At 36.6% G+C, this 19,334-nt stretch overlaps 3 protein-coding genes across 4 annotated transcripts in view; all 3 read left to right on the top strand.

The window, feature by feature from the left end:
* The window catches only part of ccdc85ca (coiled-coil domain containing 85C, a), a 53,914-nt gene extending 39,665 nt beyond the window's left edge, over nt 1–14,249 (top strand). The window contains exons 3-6 of one of the 2 annotated variants that reach the window (XM_052145567.1): nt 1,093–1,197; nt 7,811–7,906; nt 9,769–9,867; nt 10,390–14,249. In XM_052145567.1, coding sequence (XP_052001527.1) covers nt 1,093–1,197; nt 7,811–7,906; nt 9,769–9,867; nt 10,390–10,479 — 390 coding nt within the window. In that variant the 3' untranslated portion in view covers nt 10,480–14,249. The remainder of the gene's footprint in view (nt 1–1,092; nt 1,198–7,810; nt 7,907–9,768; nt 9,868–10,389) is intronic. The other variant, XM_052145568.1, reaches the window with a different exon arrangement.
* Nucleotides 1–19,334, top strand: part of LOC127656964 (serine palmitoyltransferase 2-like) — a 919,074-nt gene that overhangs the window by 150,199 nt on the left and 749,541 nt on the right. The window lies entirely within an intron of this gene.
* setd3 (SET domain containing 3, actin histidine methyltransferase) overlaps nt 16,103–19,334 on the top strand; it is a 29,357-nt gene continuing 26,125 nt past the window's right edge. The window contains exons 1-2 of the mRNA XM_052145557.1: nt 16,103–16,183; nt 17,817–17,944. Coding sequence (XP_052001517.1) covers nt 17,842–17,944 — 103 coding nt within the window. The 5' untranslated portion in view covers nt 16,103–16,183; nt 17,817–17,841. The remainder of the gene's footprint in view (nt 16,184–17,816; nt 17,945–19,334) is intronic.

The raw sequence follows: 19,334 nt of genomic DNA, 5'->3' as shown, positions 1-19,334 counted from the left end.
CTTTTGAAAAACATCTTAAGTTGATTCTGACATTGTCGATGAAATATGAGAGCACATGATGAAATATATCATGTGCTGGAGTGGTGGTGGTGTAGTGGTCTAAAGCACATAACTGGTAAACTGGTAATCAGAAGGTCGCTGGTTCAATGCCCACAGCCACCACCATTGTGCAACCTGGAGTTGTGCATGACACTTAACTCCAGGTTGCTCCGGAGGAATTGTCCCTGTAACAAGTGCACTGTAAGTCGCTTTGGATAAAAGCGTCTGCCAAATGCATAAATGTAAATGTAAATATATGATGCAGGTTCAAGCATTAGACTTTGCTGCTTTAGGTAAGACAGCGGTTCTTCTTCACTATTCATATTGGCTGCCATGTTGATGAAAAAAATAATCATGTATATTCATGTTATTGATTCTTTCTTATAAATATGACGCGAAGACCTTCTTTCGATATATCTGTTTGTTTACTGCGTTGTTTTGACATGAGTGTTGTACAGTAGCTAGCATGACCTGTAATGTCTCTTGTATGCAATGAATGGCTTATTTTATCAAATGTATAGCATAGCAGAAGAGAAAGTGGCTGTGAGAAAAAAGTAATGCAAAAGTAAAGTAATGGTTTACTTTCCATAAAAATAACTTTTTAATGAATTATGTTACTTTTTTAAGGAGTAACACAATATTCTAATGAGTTACTTTTAAAAGTAACATTACCCAACACTGTTGGCAATGCACTCTGTTGGCCACTCATTACTTTTACAGTATAAATGCAGTTAAAGGGATAGTTCACCCAAAAAGGAAAATTATGTCATCATTTACTCACCCTCATGTTGTTCCAAACTCAAATGACTTTCTTTCTTCTGTGGAACAAATATGGAGATGTCAGGCAGGATGTTAACTTTAGTCACCATTCAATTTTATTGTAAGCAAAACAAGGTGCAACAAATGTATTCTGTATCACTATGGTTTCATCAGCATTAAAGAAGCAGTCTTTTGTTGTAGGGAACAATAGACATATTCCTTCTTATTATTTTTTCACCTAATCATCAAAAGGAATTTACGTTTGACTGGATTTATTTATGCTTCCCTTCACAGCAGGGGAACGTCGGAGATCTGAAGACACTTCGGAAAGGGTTGTCCCTTTATCACTCAGAATCCCAGCTCTCCTCGCTTTCACAGTACCAGGATACATTACAGAATGTACGTACCTCAAAGACATTCCCTGACATGAGCTCATTATTTTGCATCAGAGCCCAAAACCTAAATTATAGGCTGGGATGATTCGTAACTGATTTAACAACAATTTGCGGTTGCAATTTCAGCTGTTTTTAAGAAAGAAGTTGCATTGCTCTTTGTTCAAGCAGCTGCCAAATGGGTATTGACCCTGCTAGAGCCAATAAGCTTTAAGGCATAGTTCACCTAAAAATGCAAATTCTGTCATCATTTACTCAACCTCATGTTGTTTCAAACTCATATGAATTTCTTTCGTGAAACAAAAAAGAAGAGGCAGAATGGTAGGGACAGCCACAGTCACCAATTACTTTCATTGTTTGCAAAAAAGAGTACTGTCAACATTCTTTAAAATTCCTCTAATGTTCCACAAAATAAAGCGAGTCATATGGGTTTGGAACAACATGAGAGTAAACGATTATGGAATCTTCCTTTTTGGGTGATTTATCCCTTTAAATCTCAAAATGTACTCATTGTAGCGTGATGAGAACTTCATTTTGGAAATATTTTAATTTGTAGGAGAGACAACAAATGAAAGATGTTTCACTCGGAGGACATTCCCTTTGTCCGTGCAGGGGGTCTGTCATGTTATTAATTCTGCTGGAGACTGGTTGACCCTTTCTAACCCACATATGACCTTTTAGAGGAACAGTTTATTCAACTAACCTACATTTCCAATGCATGCAGATTCCTTTATGTATTTATTTTTTAATAGGATTAAACCCATTAGACATTCACTTTGCCCTTTTAAGTCAGTTTGACTGTCCAAGTTCACACACACATAAAAATTCAAACATAAGTCATCATTTACTCACCCTCATGTTGTTTCAAACCCATATGACCTCTGTTCTTCTGTCATACATATTAGGCAGAATGCTAGCCTCAGTCATCATTCACTATCAATGCATATTTTTTTTATAAATAATAAATAAATAAAATAAAATAAAAAATTTAAATAAATGATGACTGAGGCTAATATTCTGCTATGAGTTACATGGAAGAAAGAAATTAATATAGGGTTTGAACAACATGAGGGTGAGTAAATGATGACATCATTTTCATTTGTGGATCAGTCCCTTTATTTTGGGACTGATGACCAGATTTTAACATTAAAAAATCACCTTTAAAGAACTAAATTTCCATGCCTTTCTGCTCCATTAGATGATTTCTCACTTATAAAATAAATCTAATCAAAATATCTATTCAAAGAGTGCATCACCTCCTCTGGCCTTCCTCTCTTCTATCATCATTTTTCTCTCTATTCCTCTATCTCTTCTCCTCCTGAGATATCATCATCATTCTCCTCAGAAAAGGTCATGGGCAAACCTGGCAGTTGACGGCGTTGTGCTTTAGCTAATCAGTGTGCTCATCAGCAATGACAGGCAAAAACAGCACGGCTGCTCCACTTTAATATGAGGGCCAGCCTCCACAGGAAGAAGGAATCAATTAGAGAGTTGCGTGGGTCTCTTCCTCAGAGGCTGCAGGACTTATTTTAACCCATCTCATCTCTGAAACGGACAGGCTGGTAGAGGCTCTGTCTATGGGCTCATTGCCCCATTAGCATGGCTTTGAACTTTCACTTTTATCACAGGAGGGAGTGATGGGACTAAATACAGAGGCGAGCTGCTGAAACAATAATCAGACTTGTCAAGGTGCTCCAAGCAGATTGGTTGGCGGTTGTTAGGGGTTACTTGAGGAGGAAAAGAGCCTGAATGGTCTGGTGATATACCTTTGCGGCCAAAAATATTGGCACCATTGATAAATATGAGCAAAGAAGCTTTGAAAAATATGTCTTTATTGTTTATCCTTTTGATCTATCATTCAAAATATTCACAAAAATCTATCCTCTAATGAATATGAAACAATTGCAAGCACATCACAAGTTTTATCAAATAATATGTTATACATATTTTTGTAAATATATGTGTGGCATAATCATTGCACTCTTTTATTCATTACATTGTGCAACCTCCCATTGCCAAGATAACAGCTCTGAGTCTTCTCCTAAAATGCCTAATGAGGTTGGAGAACACATGGCAAAAGAATTTGAGACCATTCCTCCATACAGAATCTTTCCAGATCCTTCAAATTCAGAGATCCACGCAGGTGGACTCTCCTCTTCAGTTCACCCCACAATTCTTCTATGTGGTTTATGTCCGGGGACTGGGATGGCAATGACAGAAATTTGATTTTGTGGTCAGTAGAACATTTTTGTGTTGATTTTGATGTGTGTTTTGGATCATTGTCCTGCTGGAAGATCCAACCAGGGCCCATTTCAAGCTTTCTGACATAGACAGCCAGGTTTTTTTTGTTTCTTTTTTTTTTTGGTATTTGATATAGTCCATGATGCCATGTATCCAAACAATAGATCCTGGACCAATTGAATTAAAACAGCCCCACAACGTTAAAGATCCACCATTAACTGTATCCATGGCCATGAGGTACTTTTCCATATGCTACCTCTCTGTGTGCTCCAAACACATATCTGGTGTTTGCTGCCAAAAATATCTATTTTTGTTTTATCTGACCATAGAACCTGGTCCCATTTGAAGTTCCAGTAGTGTCTGGCAAACTGAAGATGCTGAGTTTGTTGTTGGGTGAGAACAGAGGCTTTTTTCTTCAAACCTCACCAAATAACTTGTTGTGATGTAGGTTCTGTTTGTGCTGATTATAGTTTTGGAGACTTTCTGACCCCAAGATCCAACGAATTCCACTCTAACAATCCTTCTCACCGTTTATGGAGACTATATAGACACGTGTCCTCTTCCAGGCCAATTCTTAACATCTCCAGTTGATTGGAACTTCTTGGAAATGGGTATTTTAAACGCTTTAGCTATTTTCTTATTGCCACTTCCCGTTTTGTGAAGCTCAACAACCTTTTGCCACACATTATAACTTTATTCTTTGATCTTACCCATTGTGATGGATTTGGCCTGTGTGTTACCTCATATTTATACACCTGTGTAACAAAAAGTCACAGCAGAACAATTTAATGTTCCTAGTCACCCAGGTGTACTAAAAAATGGGAAAATACTTCAGATATATTTTACTCATAAGAATTTCTAAGGGTGCCAATAATTGTGGCAAACTGGTTTTGGAGAATTTCTGTTTATTTAATTGTGAGATTTTTCACCCGTTTCAATTAGTTTACTTCAAAGAAAGGTTCGTTTTTTGTGAATATTTTGAATGAAAGATCAAAAGGATAAACAATATATGTTTCACAGCCTTCTTTGCTCATATTTACCAAGGGTGACAATATTTTTGGCCACAACTGTAGCTGTTTTAGTGATGCTAGGCCTTACAAAAACGTTTTTTAAATGGTACCATGGTATACCATGTCCATGTCCAATTCCCAATTTGCTCTTGAGTCCTCGTGGTGGCATAGTGACTCGCCTCAATCCGGCTGGCAGAGGACGAATCTCAGTTGCCTCCGCATCTGAGTCCGTCAACCCGCGCGCGCATCTTATCACAGGGCTCATTAAGTGCGTTACCATGGAGAATGTGGAGGCCCACTGTATCAACCACAGCATCTACGCACAACTCACCACGTGCCCCACCGAGAGCGAATCACATTATAGTGATCACGAGGAGGCTACCACGTGTGACTCAACCCTCCCTATCAACCGGGCCAATGTGGTTGCTTAGGTGACCTGGCTGGAGTCACTCAGCATGCCCTGGCATTCGAATTCGCGAACTCCAGGGGTGGTCTTTACCAATTTGCTACCCAAGCCCCCATTTTTTCATCACTTTAAACAGATATGACCATCTGCATAAATTGCTTGCAGCTTTTTCTGGCTAAACAGCTCACTTGGGCAACTACCTTGTCGGAAGTTGCGAAAGCAAATCCAGTTAAACTAGTTCTTACTGGCTGGTCTGTATGTTCTGAGGATTTGTTTTATCCCAGAATATTTTTAAGCAGTGTTTATGATCAATGCACTATGCGGATTAAACAGATGATAGATTTGCAATGGGAGCTTATAGGGGTATTATTAAGGCTCTTTGTAATATCCCTTATTTACCCAAGATTTATCAAGGCCACAGAAATATCTAAATAATCAAACTTGCTTGCATTGATTGGAGCATATTACCTCTAGTCATGTATCTTCTCTGTGTGTTAACATCAATGGGTATTACATCTGTGAGAGAGAGGTTCATTTATCACCACAATCAGCTTAATCAGCCTTAGTTGATTTGCTATCAGGGGCCTTTTGTCTTTCTTAATGCAGTATTATGGTCTCTTAGGACTACCTTTATTTCTTTGTAAGCCTGTAGAAGGCAGAGGTGAGCTGAATTCAATTTCAGTTGGCTAGCAGACATCCAACTCATTCTTAATACATTAGGTGGTTGAACATCCCACTCCTCAAGATTACACAGCTCAGTTAGTACAAGCAGTATATATTTTGCCTCTTTAAAAAGTTTTACCATTAAAGAAATGGAGTGTACTTTAAAAAATTAAAAATAATATAGTACAAGATCATGTACACTCGCATGAGATGAAGACTCCAGTTATATCAGTACACTAATCGAAGCTGATTTATTTTACATGAAGCTGTGCTACCCTTAAGTCTTATTTATACAAAGAAGAGTAGGAAAATAACTAATGCACCCTAGGTGAACCAAACCTGTGTTTTTATATGGCTTTAAATTAGTTTGTTGTGGGTGCAGGTCTTTCTTTCCATTGATAACTGCTTTAAGCGCTGTATTGTTTCTTTGCCTTATTAAACTTGTCACAGAGCCGGGCTTCAAAGTTATCAATTTTAAATGTTAGTAACTTACTATCCTCAGCTGGCATGCACAATTGCAAATAAAGAACGTTATGTCCAAACCACACCCACAGTTACTTTTAACCAATCATAGTCACTTTTCGACAAGCCGAGATCTCCTAGTTCAAGAATTTCAAGGATGCACATGAACAAGAGAAGTATCACCAAAAGCACACCTTTGCAGAACAAAAGCATCAGTGCATTTTAATTTCTAGGTGACAAAAAAGATGTTTGCATATTAAATAAGAATAAGCCTTAAAGGTGGACTCTGTAGCTTTTGTCTTTGTGTCATCTTGGACTTACGCTCCCTAGCTTGGATAATTCCCTACTTGCATGAAAGGTGTTTGATAGAAGGTGTGTGTATGATGTCTTATATTGCCATGGCTAGTTATATAACACAGGGCTGATACTTGATGAAAACCCAAAGACGCTTGGCAGAGCAGAGATTAATAGAGCACTTTGGGCCGCTCTGTAATGATTGACAACTCTAAGCCAATCCCACAGATGTTCCCTGTGGCAGAGCTCCAAAAATGGGCTCCAAAAAATTGGATAATCACTCATTATTTCTGTTAATGCCTAGAGATGCCATTGGCATTTGAATGGATTATTCTCAATAATTGATAATCTGATGAAGTTATGTCTTTTTAGCTCGGTAGAATAAACACACATGGAAAGATCTTTAGTAGCATTTTGTGCCCATTTTCAGCATACTGAAACATAAATGGGGGAACCAGGAGAGACCAGAAACAGAAAACATGCAATTAGAATTATTTAATGGCACCGCCCAGTGGTTGCTCAGAAAAACTGTGGAAAGCTCAATAAAAATAAGATTAATAGTAAAAAATATTAAGTTCAATTTTGACAACTTACCCCACTTTTGGGGCATATGGTATGTGGCAATACAGAAATTGACTTCCAAATATAAACATATCCTGAGAATTTTTCAAACTGGGATAAGTTGTCTCCCCTTCTTGATTTTTGACGATTAATTGGACAATATTTGGCCATTTTGAGATTGTTGGCATGTAACTGTGCCTGATGCATGTTAGGAAAAATGACAGCATTAGTCACCATTCACATTTGTTGTGTGGAAAAAGTTGTTATGAAAGTGAATAGTGACTGAGTCTGAGACTAACACACTACCTAACATCCCCTTTTGTGTTCCATGGAAGAAGAAGAAAATCACATGTTTGGAGGTTTTTGGGTGGACTATACCTTTGATACGCCAGTATACACTTAATTACACAGATGGAATTGTGGGCATCTCCTGGCTTTCTCTAATCAGGTTACAGGGTAATGCATGACAGCAGCCAGTGGGTTTGAATGTACTCGGGTCAGTTCTGGGTAAAGTCTCCACAGCTCAAGCCCTCAATAGCCCTGCTTGCAACTGTAAGTGAACATCACAGCCCTGTTCTCCCATGCCAAAAGTGAGTTGCAGCTTCCACCCAGGGGTCCTCTCCCAACCTCACTGCTGAAAAGTCAGCTCAATTGTTGTGGATTTAACGGTAGAATGGGCTCAAAAGGTTGTGTCTAAACAGGGGCTGCAAGACCCTGTGCACTGAAAGAGCTCTTTGTTGATGTGTACTCATGAAGGGGGTACCAACAGTGATGAGTTATAATGAGCTGGCTTAACCCATTTCAAGCCTGCGTTGACTCAGAGGAACTGTCCAGCTCTCTTTTGGTAATCTGAGAGAAAAGTAGGTGTGGTGGGATCTTTGACAGTGATGAATGCCTGTACTTGTGTATGCGTGTCTTGTGCTTGTGTTGTGGGGTGAATCGGATGCATTCCATTCATATTGTATGTGTCCCTTTGTCCGCAGGGGTCTACAAGGATGCCTGGAGGTGATCTGCCGACCCCTGTCACAGGCTACCTGCCAGCAGCACAGAAACCTGAGGCTGTGGTACATGCAATGAAAGTAAGACTGTGGTGCACATGTGCTACTTTTCCTCTATGACCGTAGTACTTTCTTCCACTGAAAACAAAAATAATTCCATACATTCATGCTGCTCGCATACATTGAAGGTAAACGGTGATGGACACTGTCGTGCGTCATAAAATTGTCATTAAAGAAGATCATATAAATCTTTATATGGTATAGTCCAAGTCTTCTGAAGACATACAATATCTAGCCCAATGCCACAGCTCTTAAATCACATTTGTTTTTATTTGAATAATGGCATGCAAAGACGCAATGCACCAGGATTGATGATGCCAAACACCATTCATTGTCGTTACTAATCGCAACGTGCCAATTTGAATATGCTCTTGTACTAGTGAGCTATGGTGGAGGGCAAGATAGGTGAACAACTTAAATTTCAGTCCATTCATCACTCACCGCTATCATATTACTTTAGAAGACTTGGAATGGACTACTTTTATGGTGCTTTTAAGATGCTATTTTTCTGTCATTTTTGGAGCTGGACAGTGTCCATCCCCATTCTCTTAAGATGACAAATGACAGAATTAAAATTTTTGTACAAATAATGAACCCTTTAAGCCTGCCGGTGGGCCCACACATAAAAGAAAACATCTCTATATTAATAACTACAGTCTTGACCAATAGGTATCGGTTTAAAGCTTAGAAGTGTCCTGTTCAAACGATACAACATAATCTGATGCAGAAATCATTATATAATCCACACAAAGCACAATGTGCACACAGCACTTAATGGGCTATCTGGCTAAAAACATGTTAGCTTTCCTGGATTGATGACTTCATCGGAAATTATGTAATATGTTATACAATGTCATGAAATGCTAAACTATTATTATTACATTTATGCATTTGGCAGATGCTTTTTATCCAAAGAGATCTGAATCCATATTAGGATTCAGATCTCTGCAACCAGAGGTGGAAGTCATCCAAATATGGGCAGAGAGGATTGTTCACTCTTAATTACATATGGCCTCCAGTAGATGTCGCCAGTTACATGACACAGACTCGATAGCTAAATGACACAGAATGGAACAGAATGAGATCTTGTTCTTGCTCATACATGCATGCTTTGGAGAGAGAGCATACCTTTACTCATTGTTTTATTTGCATGTCTAATTAATTCTTATGACAATTATTATGTTTTATTTGTCTGGAGAGGCTTTTAGACACTTGGAGATGTTTTTGGACACTAGGATATACTAGTTTTGAAATTCTTTTACTTTTGATTGCTTTGTCGTATCAACACAAAATATTACTCAGTTACAAGTGACATGATTGAGAACAAAACAAAATATGTTTTTTCAGAGCTACCTAACCCTTATATAATGTCAAATCAGAAAAATAAGAAAAAAGTTTTATCTTGTGATTTTTCAGCAGTTTCTTTGGCTGAGAGTCTCAAAATGTATCAGAATCTACATATAGCATTAAACAAATTCAATCGTTTTCTTTAAAATTATACCAAACAATTGAACAATGCAACAAACATTTTTTTTGTAGAGTTATAAGCCTTTTGTTTTGGTGATGCCAGGAAAAAAAACACCTTCAGAGCTTAAAAGGTGAAAAGATACTGCTAAAATTTACAGTTAAAATTCAAGCATACTTTAACAGGAATTAAATATAGGATGATACTAAGGCTGCCATCTAGAGGACTCTCTGTGAACTACAGCTGGTTTTCTTAATTTTATGTTACCGTATGTGACCTGCCATTCTTTGAAATACAAAAACATGGGAATGGGGGAAGTAGGTTGAACTGCTGGGAAGTCCTGTTAGGCATATTTCCATGTAGAGCCTTGTGCCACTGATAAAATTGTTGCTAAGCCCTCTGATCATTTGTTTTGTAGGTATTGGAGGTCCATGAGAACCTGGACAGGAAGATCCCAGAGGACTATGAGGAGGATCTCAGTGAGAAAGAGAAAGCCATTGTCAGAGAGATGTGTAATGTGAGTCTACCTTGTAACTTCTCCACTCTACCTATCCCGTCTGGCCCTGTGAACCCCATAGTTTCTCCCTAGTCCGTTAATAAAGCCTTCATAAATAGAAGGGGGGGGGGGGGTTGTAAGTTTATGCTCCCTGTCCCTGTGTTTGTTTGCCTGTCACATTGTATAATTATCATGGCTTTTATTTAGAACAATGTTTTGAAGTTTCACAACAGAGCCCCACTTGTATCCCACATTAATTAGAGTCCTTGTCAAAAGACATCAATGTGTTTACTGCACAGTTGCCTGTGCAATTAAAATAACTATCCCTGAAAACAAAGCACGTCTATCGGATCCCTGAATCCGAGGCCAGTGTTCCCGCACAGATGATTCAGCTCAGAGTATTCCAACCTGTCAAAAGCAGAATCTGAAATAGCTCAAGGGCTTCTTTCTGCTCTAATCATTATTAGTATCCCACCCTGCCCCATTACTAGAACTCTGTGCATTACCCTGTGTCTCAGTTCACTCTGTGTTGTGTGTGTTCAGGTGGTGTGGCGGAAGCTCGGTGATGCTGCAGGATCCAAACCCTCCATCCGCCAACATCTCTCTGGGAACCAGTTCAAAGGCCCTTTGTAGCTCCCATGCCAATGACCAGCAGGGCCCAGAACAAACAAACAAATCTGTGAAAATGACGAGAGGAACAAACAGTCTAGAAACTTTTGGGAAGAGCCACAATAGAACTGTGCTCCTACTGCCAGCTCCTCTCAGTTTATGGCATTCAGTTGAGATATTTTAAACCTATTACCTACAATAACAGGTGTTAGTATATAATAGGCTATTTGATGATCTCACAATTAGCACAAGCTAAATCATAGATCTATTTAAGTGCATACCATCCTAGTATTTATAAAAGGCAGCTTAATGAATTCATTTCTCATTGCAGTTAAGGAAATAAAAGCACACAGCTCTTAGAGCAATGCCCCATTCATGAGATCCATTTCACTCCTAAAAGCTTTTTGAATTTGTCAAAAGACCACTCCATATTATTCATATCCTCTATAGAAGTGCTCCTTCTGTGAAAGATGTACTGTACATAATACTGCACTTTTATATAAGTAATAAGTGAATTCTGCTGCTCAGTAGCTCAGCAGCTCAATAATCTTAGTATAATGTAAGAAAGTTAATTTACCATTTAAAAGAACAGTTCACCCAAAATGAAAATTCTGCCGTTATTGGCATAATAAAACCACAATAAAAGTAATAACTTAGTGCTGTCAGCCAATAAATTTTTTCAAATGCAATTAATTGTATACATTTTTTGTAGTTAATTTAGATTAATCACAGATTTTAAGAGCTGAAATTTGACTCTGAATATACTTCTTTTTCTGTCACAATGCATTTTTTTCCCTTATAATGGAAGAAAACATAACAACATGTAACAATATAATGCTGTATTAACCATGTCATCCAAACAAAGCCCTCCACAGTATAAAGATAGAAATGCACTAACATTGCATCAATTTAAGTAACATTAAACATTTCCCAAAGTCTAAGTGGGAGTTTATCTAATTGAAAAACTAGTCCCCACATAGTTTGCATATTCATTGCAATGTGCATTAAATCTATTAATCTCTCATCCTCCACAATATTGATCAGCCAGCAGACTGTGGTCATCCATTGTTACAGCAGCTGTGAAGCCACGTTCATGATTCACATCAGGATTTCAGCTCCAGCTTCAAGTGCCAATTTTAACTCCGCATGAAAAGCGCTTGCAGACAAAAACGTCTCATTCTGCATTTTGGTGATACTTAAGACTTGACATGCTTATGTAAATAAATTGCACCTTACATAGTTCCATCTAGTTCCGTTTGTAGTTCAAATAAGTTCCATCTAGGCTTGTTTTGTACATCAGATAGCATTAAGTGCTCCACATCACTGTGTCACTGACACCAAATCACTGCTGTGTGCGTTTGTAGGGTGTGCTTCAGTGCATTGAATTCGGGCGGACACATAGCAAGGTTCCGCCCTTCCAACAAGTGTTCATGCTGGTTTCTGCTATAATAACAGTAAATGCGTTAATCACGACTAAGAAAAATGTATGCGTTACACGATTTAAATGAATCACACGCGGTGATGCGAACAATTTTTTTCAGCTCTATACAAATAAAAGTAATTGATAAAACTGATTTCACACATTATGTAAAGAGAAGCGGTGAGAGCAAATGAGGTTTGATATAATCGCCATAGCCACCATATTTGATTTAAGAGGCTTATTAATGCTTTGATTTGAAAGCAAATAACACATTTTATTCTGTTCTTTTCACAATGTGATCATATCGCTTCAGAGGACTTAGGGCATATACAGTAGTGCATTTTTTTTTTGTCCCTTTTCGGGCTTGACAGTCCAGAGCCTTTATTATCTTGCATTATGGCAAATAAAGCTGGCGAAGACTTTGACGTGTTCCATGAAAGAAATTGTAAATAAACGACAGAAGTTTCATTTTTGAGTGAACTATTCCTTTCAATCATTTTGTCCAAACAATCCTAGAGCACAAACCTTCAGGTCACAAAGTTACAAGGCATACTGTATTATTAAAAGTTCTATAAATCCCAAATTGACAATTGTATTTAAATGAAGGTGCTGTCAATGCCCTAATTTGTGTCTTTGTGGTCTTCATATAAAAGATAATCATTTTTTCTCCGCCCATTATTTTTTTAAGATGGCCCAATATAGTGCTCTTTACTGAAAATGAGACCTGCAGTTATTATCAACTGTATACAGTCCTTAATTAAAAATGCTGTTAAATCTGTATGAGGTGTACAGATTAATATTATAAGAACTGGAACTCTTATACTTTGTGCACACCTTAACATCTAGATACAGCATTGATTAGGTTGTAATAGTTTGACAGATTTGTTCAGTGGTAAATTAAGTTGGAATAACATTACTGGAATAACATTACTAATTCCAGTTTGCAGTAAAAGGTCTCATCAGTATAATGTTTCTGAAAGCATTTAGTATGTGATGAAACTTTAACACAGTAAATGTTAATGACGTTGTCAGCGATTGGACCATGTAAAATACCTTAGCCAATCACATTCTCATTTACCCTTGTATCCAGCTTAAAATTTCTATGCATACTAAATTCTTTATTAAATCAGGCCTAATGTGCTTATAATTACTGGATAAATTGTGAGAAAAGTTCAGTATGAGGTTTGCATTATTAATCATAGGGTTCTTTTGCTGAGCTTTTTGTGAAATGTTGAATTCTGCTCATTAGGCCTTGTTCATGAGACTTTCTATCGGGTAACATCTTTTTGTATACAGTATGTATATGAGATATCGCAAAGTCTTGAATGTTCCAGGTCTATATACAGCCTATATTAGTCTTGTGAATGGAAGGCTTCTAGTTGAGTGAGAACGCAGTAAATGAGTTGTTCTTTGAGTTTTGTGTGATATAATTCAGATACAATTTCTGTGTATGCAAGAACTGCCTCAAAAGATACTTGCTGCATTCACACAAAAGTTCTTTTTTGAAAACAGTGACCCAATAAGTCATAATTTTGTATTGTTTTGTTGAAATCAAAGCTATTTTGAGCATTTTAGAAATACCTCGACTGAACTAATTATTTTTGTATTAAACTTTTGTGTGCGGATATTTATGAGAGCACTTTCGTGGTGCTAGTTGAAATCACATTCGTATTGGATGGTTTTGTTCACCTTGGATGCAGCAGGCGGCTTTTGGCAGTGTGTTAACTTTTTTAGTTTTACCTGAAAGCGAACAAAATGAGCAGCAAACATTTGAAAAAGGAAAGAAAATAATTACAACATTGTTATGAAATGGATACTTTATGAATTTGGGTCAGTAAACCTTGCGTGCTCTGTTAACAGTAAAAAGACAGTATATATTGTCTCGGTTTTGCTGTGAATGTGTTTAAAGTGAACACAATATTAAACACCTAAAAATAGGTGTTGAAATATACTCATACATTCTTAAAACTATTTTTAAAAAGTGTCCTTTATAAGCAGATCTAGACTACACAACTACTGACTTTTTGGTATTTGTTCATTTTAAAGCACAACAGAATCACATGCTGATATTTTCCTATTTTATTTTTCAAATGCACTGCTTCTTTTGTGAAAGAGAATTTAAAATGTTTGAATCTTTCACGAAATTCAATGTTTTGTGTTGACTGTCTGTATGTGAAACACTCATAAAGTTGTATTCTAGAACATACAATTCAGTGCTGTGTAAATAACTATTACTGTAGAATTCCTGTAACTAGCATGTGCTTATATATTTTAATAAGCTGTATGTAGCTGAGAATGGACCTGTATTTTAGCAAATAAAAAATTATAAATAAATTGCAAATAACCCTATTGTAGAGTAGAAATAAAAAGGAATCCTCACTTTTTATAGAATGTTTTCTCTTTCTTTTATTGCAGTTTCTGGATTGAAAACCAGAAAAAGTAAAAGTCTTCCATCTACTGGATTTGTGCTGCAATTGCATGGACCCTCTCATAATCTCATTTCTTTTTGCAGTCCTAACAGTATAATGCCTAGTTATGATGACTTCATCGCTGTGCATTACACTGTGGAAGTGCATCATGCTGTGATCTGGAACAGTTCACAAGCACCAGCATGCAAAATACCTATTTAAAATCTACTTCCTCGTTTATATATTTGCAACTTAATCTTGTGTCTGTGAATACAATAGAAACATACATAACCAGTTCTCTCAAACTTGAAATTATGAATAGAAGTGATCTGACACAATCATTCATAAAATAAGCTGGAGTGTGTAAACACAGCTAATGGAATAATACGATTTGTTTGAAAGGTCATATAGTCTACAGGAATATCACAGTTTACAAATAATGCTTGGTGCTCCTATATTTTTCCATTTGCTTTAAGTTGAGTTCTATTACTTAATCATATTAACATTTTTACTCATATTACATTGAAGTCAAAATTTATATTTGTCAAATGTGCTGACAATGACATTATCCTTCAGGTTCAATATTGAACAAATAGATACAGATAAGTTATATAAAAATTAGGATATAATGAATTCAAATAAATAATAAGAGCAATAAAAAGTATAAAGGTTATGCTCACTATATGTGATTTGTTTTATTTTATTATTTCTTATTAGGTACGTACTTTCAACATAAGTTGCAATAGTTAATAACTGCATGTAAAACTCCATCGATTACACATTAGAAATCAAATTAACCTAAATATCATATGCAGTGTTGTATATATATATATATATATATATATATATATATATATATATATATATATATATATATTCTGAAAGAAATTTTTAACAAAAACAGATGTGTCCACAGAATCTATTATGTCCAATTTAATTATTTTGGCCATGTCCTGGCCATCTGTGCTTGGACCCTGATGATTGCGTCTATATTTTTATTTTCTATTATTATTCAATTCCACAAGAACATGGATAATATATGTTTACATAGTCACATTAGTAACCTCATTACCACAGTAAGAGTTAAAAATTGCAATTCCTTTACGATGTCCTTTATGATGCTTTCAGTGTTTTTTTTTTTTTTTTCTAAACAGTTAACGTGATTCAATCTAATTTAATAAATGTAAGAAATGTGGTTTACAGAGAGCCCACTTATCTTGTGCATATGTTTTTTGCCCAGTATTATTACTAGCTGTACAATACTTATTTAGACTTAAAAACGTAATCTTTAAAAATAAAATAGCACACTAAATAGACTCATTCTCATCACGCATACTAATTTAGCCTACTCTTAATAGAAATGTTTTTCCTAAACAATCTTGCCTAAAAACTAATGGTAAAACATGAAGATCAAATAATCACAGCAACATGTGTTGTGGTTTGTGGCAGTGATTGACGTTTCACTCAGCGAATAACTACGCGCAAACTTTCTCCTTTTACGGTCACTTCATGAACCTAAATTGAACTTCCAATCACCAGACACCGCAGCCTTCTCTGTTTGTGTAGTTAAACCAATCTTGTAAATCTGACCGTGTTGATAGATTCATTTTACGACCAATCAAACCATTGCAAACGGATACCGCCTTAGAGTAAACCAATCAATGCTTATAATTTGGCGAGATGACTTATATTTACTGTTTCAACCAATCGTGTAACACCTATGCAGACTATCGTCATGCAAATAGGGCGGGACAAAGATATTCATAGTCCAATCAGCTCCTTGTAAATCTCCTTTAGGCGTGGCTTTTAGTAGAATTTAGGTTTCACCAGCAGAGAACCGAACAGAAGAGGATTGAATTCTTCCAGGTTGACAGGAGGAGCCCTTGCAGTCAATTGGAAGGTAGTTTAAGTGTTCAAAAGCTTTATATAATGTTTACCAACGTGCACGGGTTTTTTATGACAATTAAAAAACATACATTAAGCCACATGTCTGGAAATGCTTCGCAAATGTTCGATGTACAGGGTGTATAATGCAAAAGTTGCGAAACACAAGCATGCTGGTTAGTAACACATTGGATGTATCTCAAAACCTAGTGAGCTACCTATCTATACAGCATATTTGGGATCGTATGTGCTTTTGAAACGTTCGATGCCCAGTGTGTTGTTAAATGTTCCAAATGCTGTTCAAACGTGTCAGACACGAATATGTTACACATGATGCGTTCTAGGTATGTAGCTGACGAGGTTTTGAGAACAGCCATTGGGTGTTACGCAGCATTGATCTCTATTAAAGTAACAATGGTGATTTCTGGTTTGTTGAGGTTTTAATTAATGCATTTGACCACTGGACGGTGAAATACAATGCATGGGTGTGTAATATGTAATATGAAGCAAGTGGTCATCTGCTAGTGGGTTTGAATGGATGCACTGGGCCAGGCCGAGTTATTTTAAGGCATCAGGCTGTTGAGATCATTATCTAATATACTGATCTTGTTTTCTAAATGTTGATCTACTGCATGCATTAACTAATGTCCAGCTCTTATAGTCTGTATATTTTGTTATCTGTATAGTATGATGTTGCATGCCTATGCTGCCAACTACTTTAAGCCAGTTGTAAATGAAGTGCTGTTGGTTCCCTGATGATTTTAGGTTTAAATAGCTTATGGTTTCAATCGGATTTGCTCTTTCTTTTTTTTTTTTTTTTTTTTTAATACATGAATGAGCCTGTCATTATTTTGTAAATAATGGACTTGGGTTTTGTAGTATTTGGTGGTAATGCCCATGTTGGAAGTTTCCCAGGTTTTCCCAGATCATGTCAGTAAGATAGCAACAGCTATAGGACTTATTCACTGAATTTCAGTGTAAAAGTTCAGAATAGTTCACCCAAAAATGAAAATTCTGTCACAATTTACTCACTCACATGACGTACAAAGCCCATAGTGCCATGGAACGTAAAAGGAGAAATTTGAATGAATAACGCACTCCATCTGCATGTGAAGCTGCAAAAAGTAGTGAATGCGACACATGCATCATATTACAAGTCTTCCAAAGACATACATAATAGGTTTTGGGCATTTGTCAGTGATTGTCTTGATGTGTGTTTATGAGTGCATGAAAAAAGCCAGTTCACTGTGGCCCGTGGGTTACATTTTCCAAGCAACATGCTGAATGTTTACACAGTGGGGTTCTTATGAAGGTATAGCCACTTGATTTTGGCTGGCTGGTGCAGAGCATGTAATCCCTCATAGAGACCATTAACCTTTCTTGGCAGTAATTCCAAGTTTAGAGATTGATTTGGAAGTGAGACATAAACATGTTTGTACTTTTCACTCATGGCTATACTGTACCTAGTCCTCTGGATCTAAATATTTACTAAGCTTTTTTGAATCTATTTCTCAGGCTATTCACTCTTGGGTGCATAAAGGAAATATGAAACCTTGTGAAATTCTAGCGTTGTTGTTATATTTCATTAGGTTATATTTCACAAGTAGGTTGCTTATTTTGTTGTCACTCTCTTTTGTATCTTTCCCCAGCTTTCCTCTCACACATAGCAACAAGATGGGCAAAAAGAGTCGAGTGAAGACCCAGAAATCAGGGACTGGGGCCACAGCTGCGGTCTCTCCCAAAGAGATGATGAACTTAATCTCTGAACTACTTCAGAGTGAGTATAAACTATTCTCTACAGTTTGGCTGGGCAATATGTAGAATATACACAATATAATCACAATGATTTTTACAGACGATATAAATTAAGAGATGTCGATAATAGTGTGGTGATTTATTGTGCTCTTTATTTGGCCATTAAGTTTCATAAAGAGCAGCAGTAGACTAATTTCACGATCCTTCAGGCCTGCACAATTATGAGTTGTTAAAAACATTGACTTTCCGATGCATTGCGATTGTGTTAATTTAGTGAACTATCTCTATATCGATTCTTAAATCCTAAGATCTATCATTTATTCTATGTGCTACCCTCCACTACAAATAGATGAAATCACTTGCATTTGCAACCAAGTTTCACGCTATAGAACTAAAATGTATAGATTTGGCAACTGGCTGATTTAATGTTTCAATTTCACTCACAAGTAATTTTTTAGTGCAGTGGTGGAGTATTCAGCAGTGAGATCCACTGAAAGTAAAAGTTGTTCTGTGTAATGCATCCAAAGACGAGATCCATTTCCTACATAGAAAAATACATTGAAATTATATGATATCAAAAGGCTCCAGCAGTAAAATGCAAAAAAAAAACATTTGATATAATTACGGGACACAGTAATTGTCCAGCATCTTAAAAGAGCATCAAAAACTAGCATGGGTGCAATAACATGCTGCATTTTCACAAAGTTTAATTGAGTCAGTTAGAATTAAATGTATACGTGCATGTATATTTACGTTTAGCAAAAAAATACATTTATAGCTCAAATTATGGTTAATCCAGGGGTGATTTTGCATCAGCATTAGATGCTGGAAATGTCACACCTCTTACTGAAATGGAAAATATGATTGGTTAGCAAATATCCAATTGCTTCTGAAATAAACGTTCTGATTGGTGGATAAGCTTAGTCAGACTCCTTGACGTGCCCGTCTCTCTCTATACACACACACACACACACACACACACACACACACACACACACACACACACACTCTCCCTAAACCAGGGGTTTTCAAACTGGGGTCTGGGGACCCTCTAGGGGTCCGTGAGGGGGTGCTAAGGGGTCCACACAAAATTGTAGAGAGAGAACGTTTAAAAATGTTGACATTTTAAATTCTAAAATTATAATTGCAATTGTTTTTATTGTATTGACAGCCAGAGCAGGAAATACAAATATACTGGTATATAACTTTTGTATGTTGTGATAATAAATCTTATTTGTAAGAAATATGGGTTGTAATTCATGATTATCTGTAAAGCTGCTTTGAAACAATATTTGTTGTACTTTTGGTCATTTATATAGCACTTTTCACAATTAAAATAAATAATTTAAGATACATTTTTATTAAGATTAATATAAAAAAATATATATGAATATTTGGGTTCATACATTTAA

This window comes from Xyrauchen texanus, chromosome 16 (genome assembly GCF_025860055.1).
Source record: "Xyrauchen texanus isolate HMW12.3.18 chromosome 16, RBS_HiC_50CHRs, whole genome shotgun sequence".
Taxonomy (NCBI): domain Eukaryota; kingdom Metazoa; phylum Chordata; class Actinopteri; order Cypriniformes; family Catostomidae; genus Xyrauchen; species Xyrauchen texanus.
This window is presented reverse-complemented; position numbering and strand designations above follow the sequence as displayed.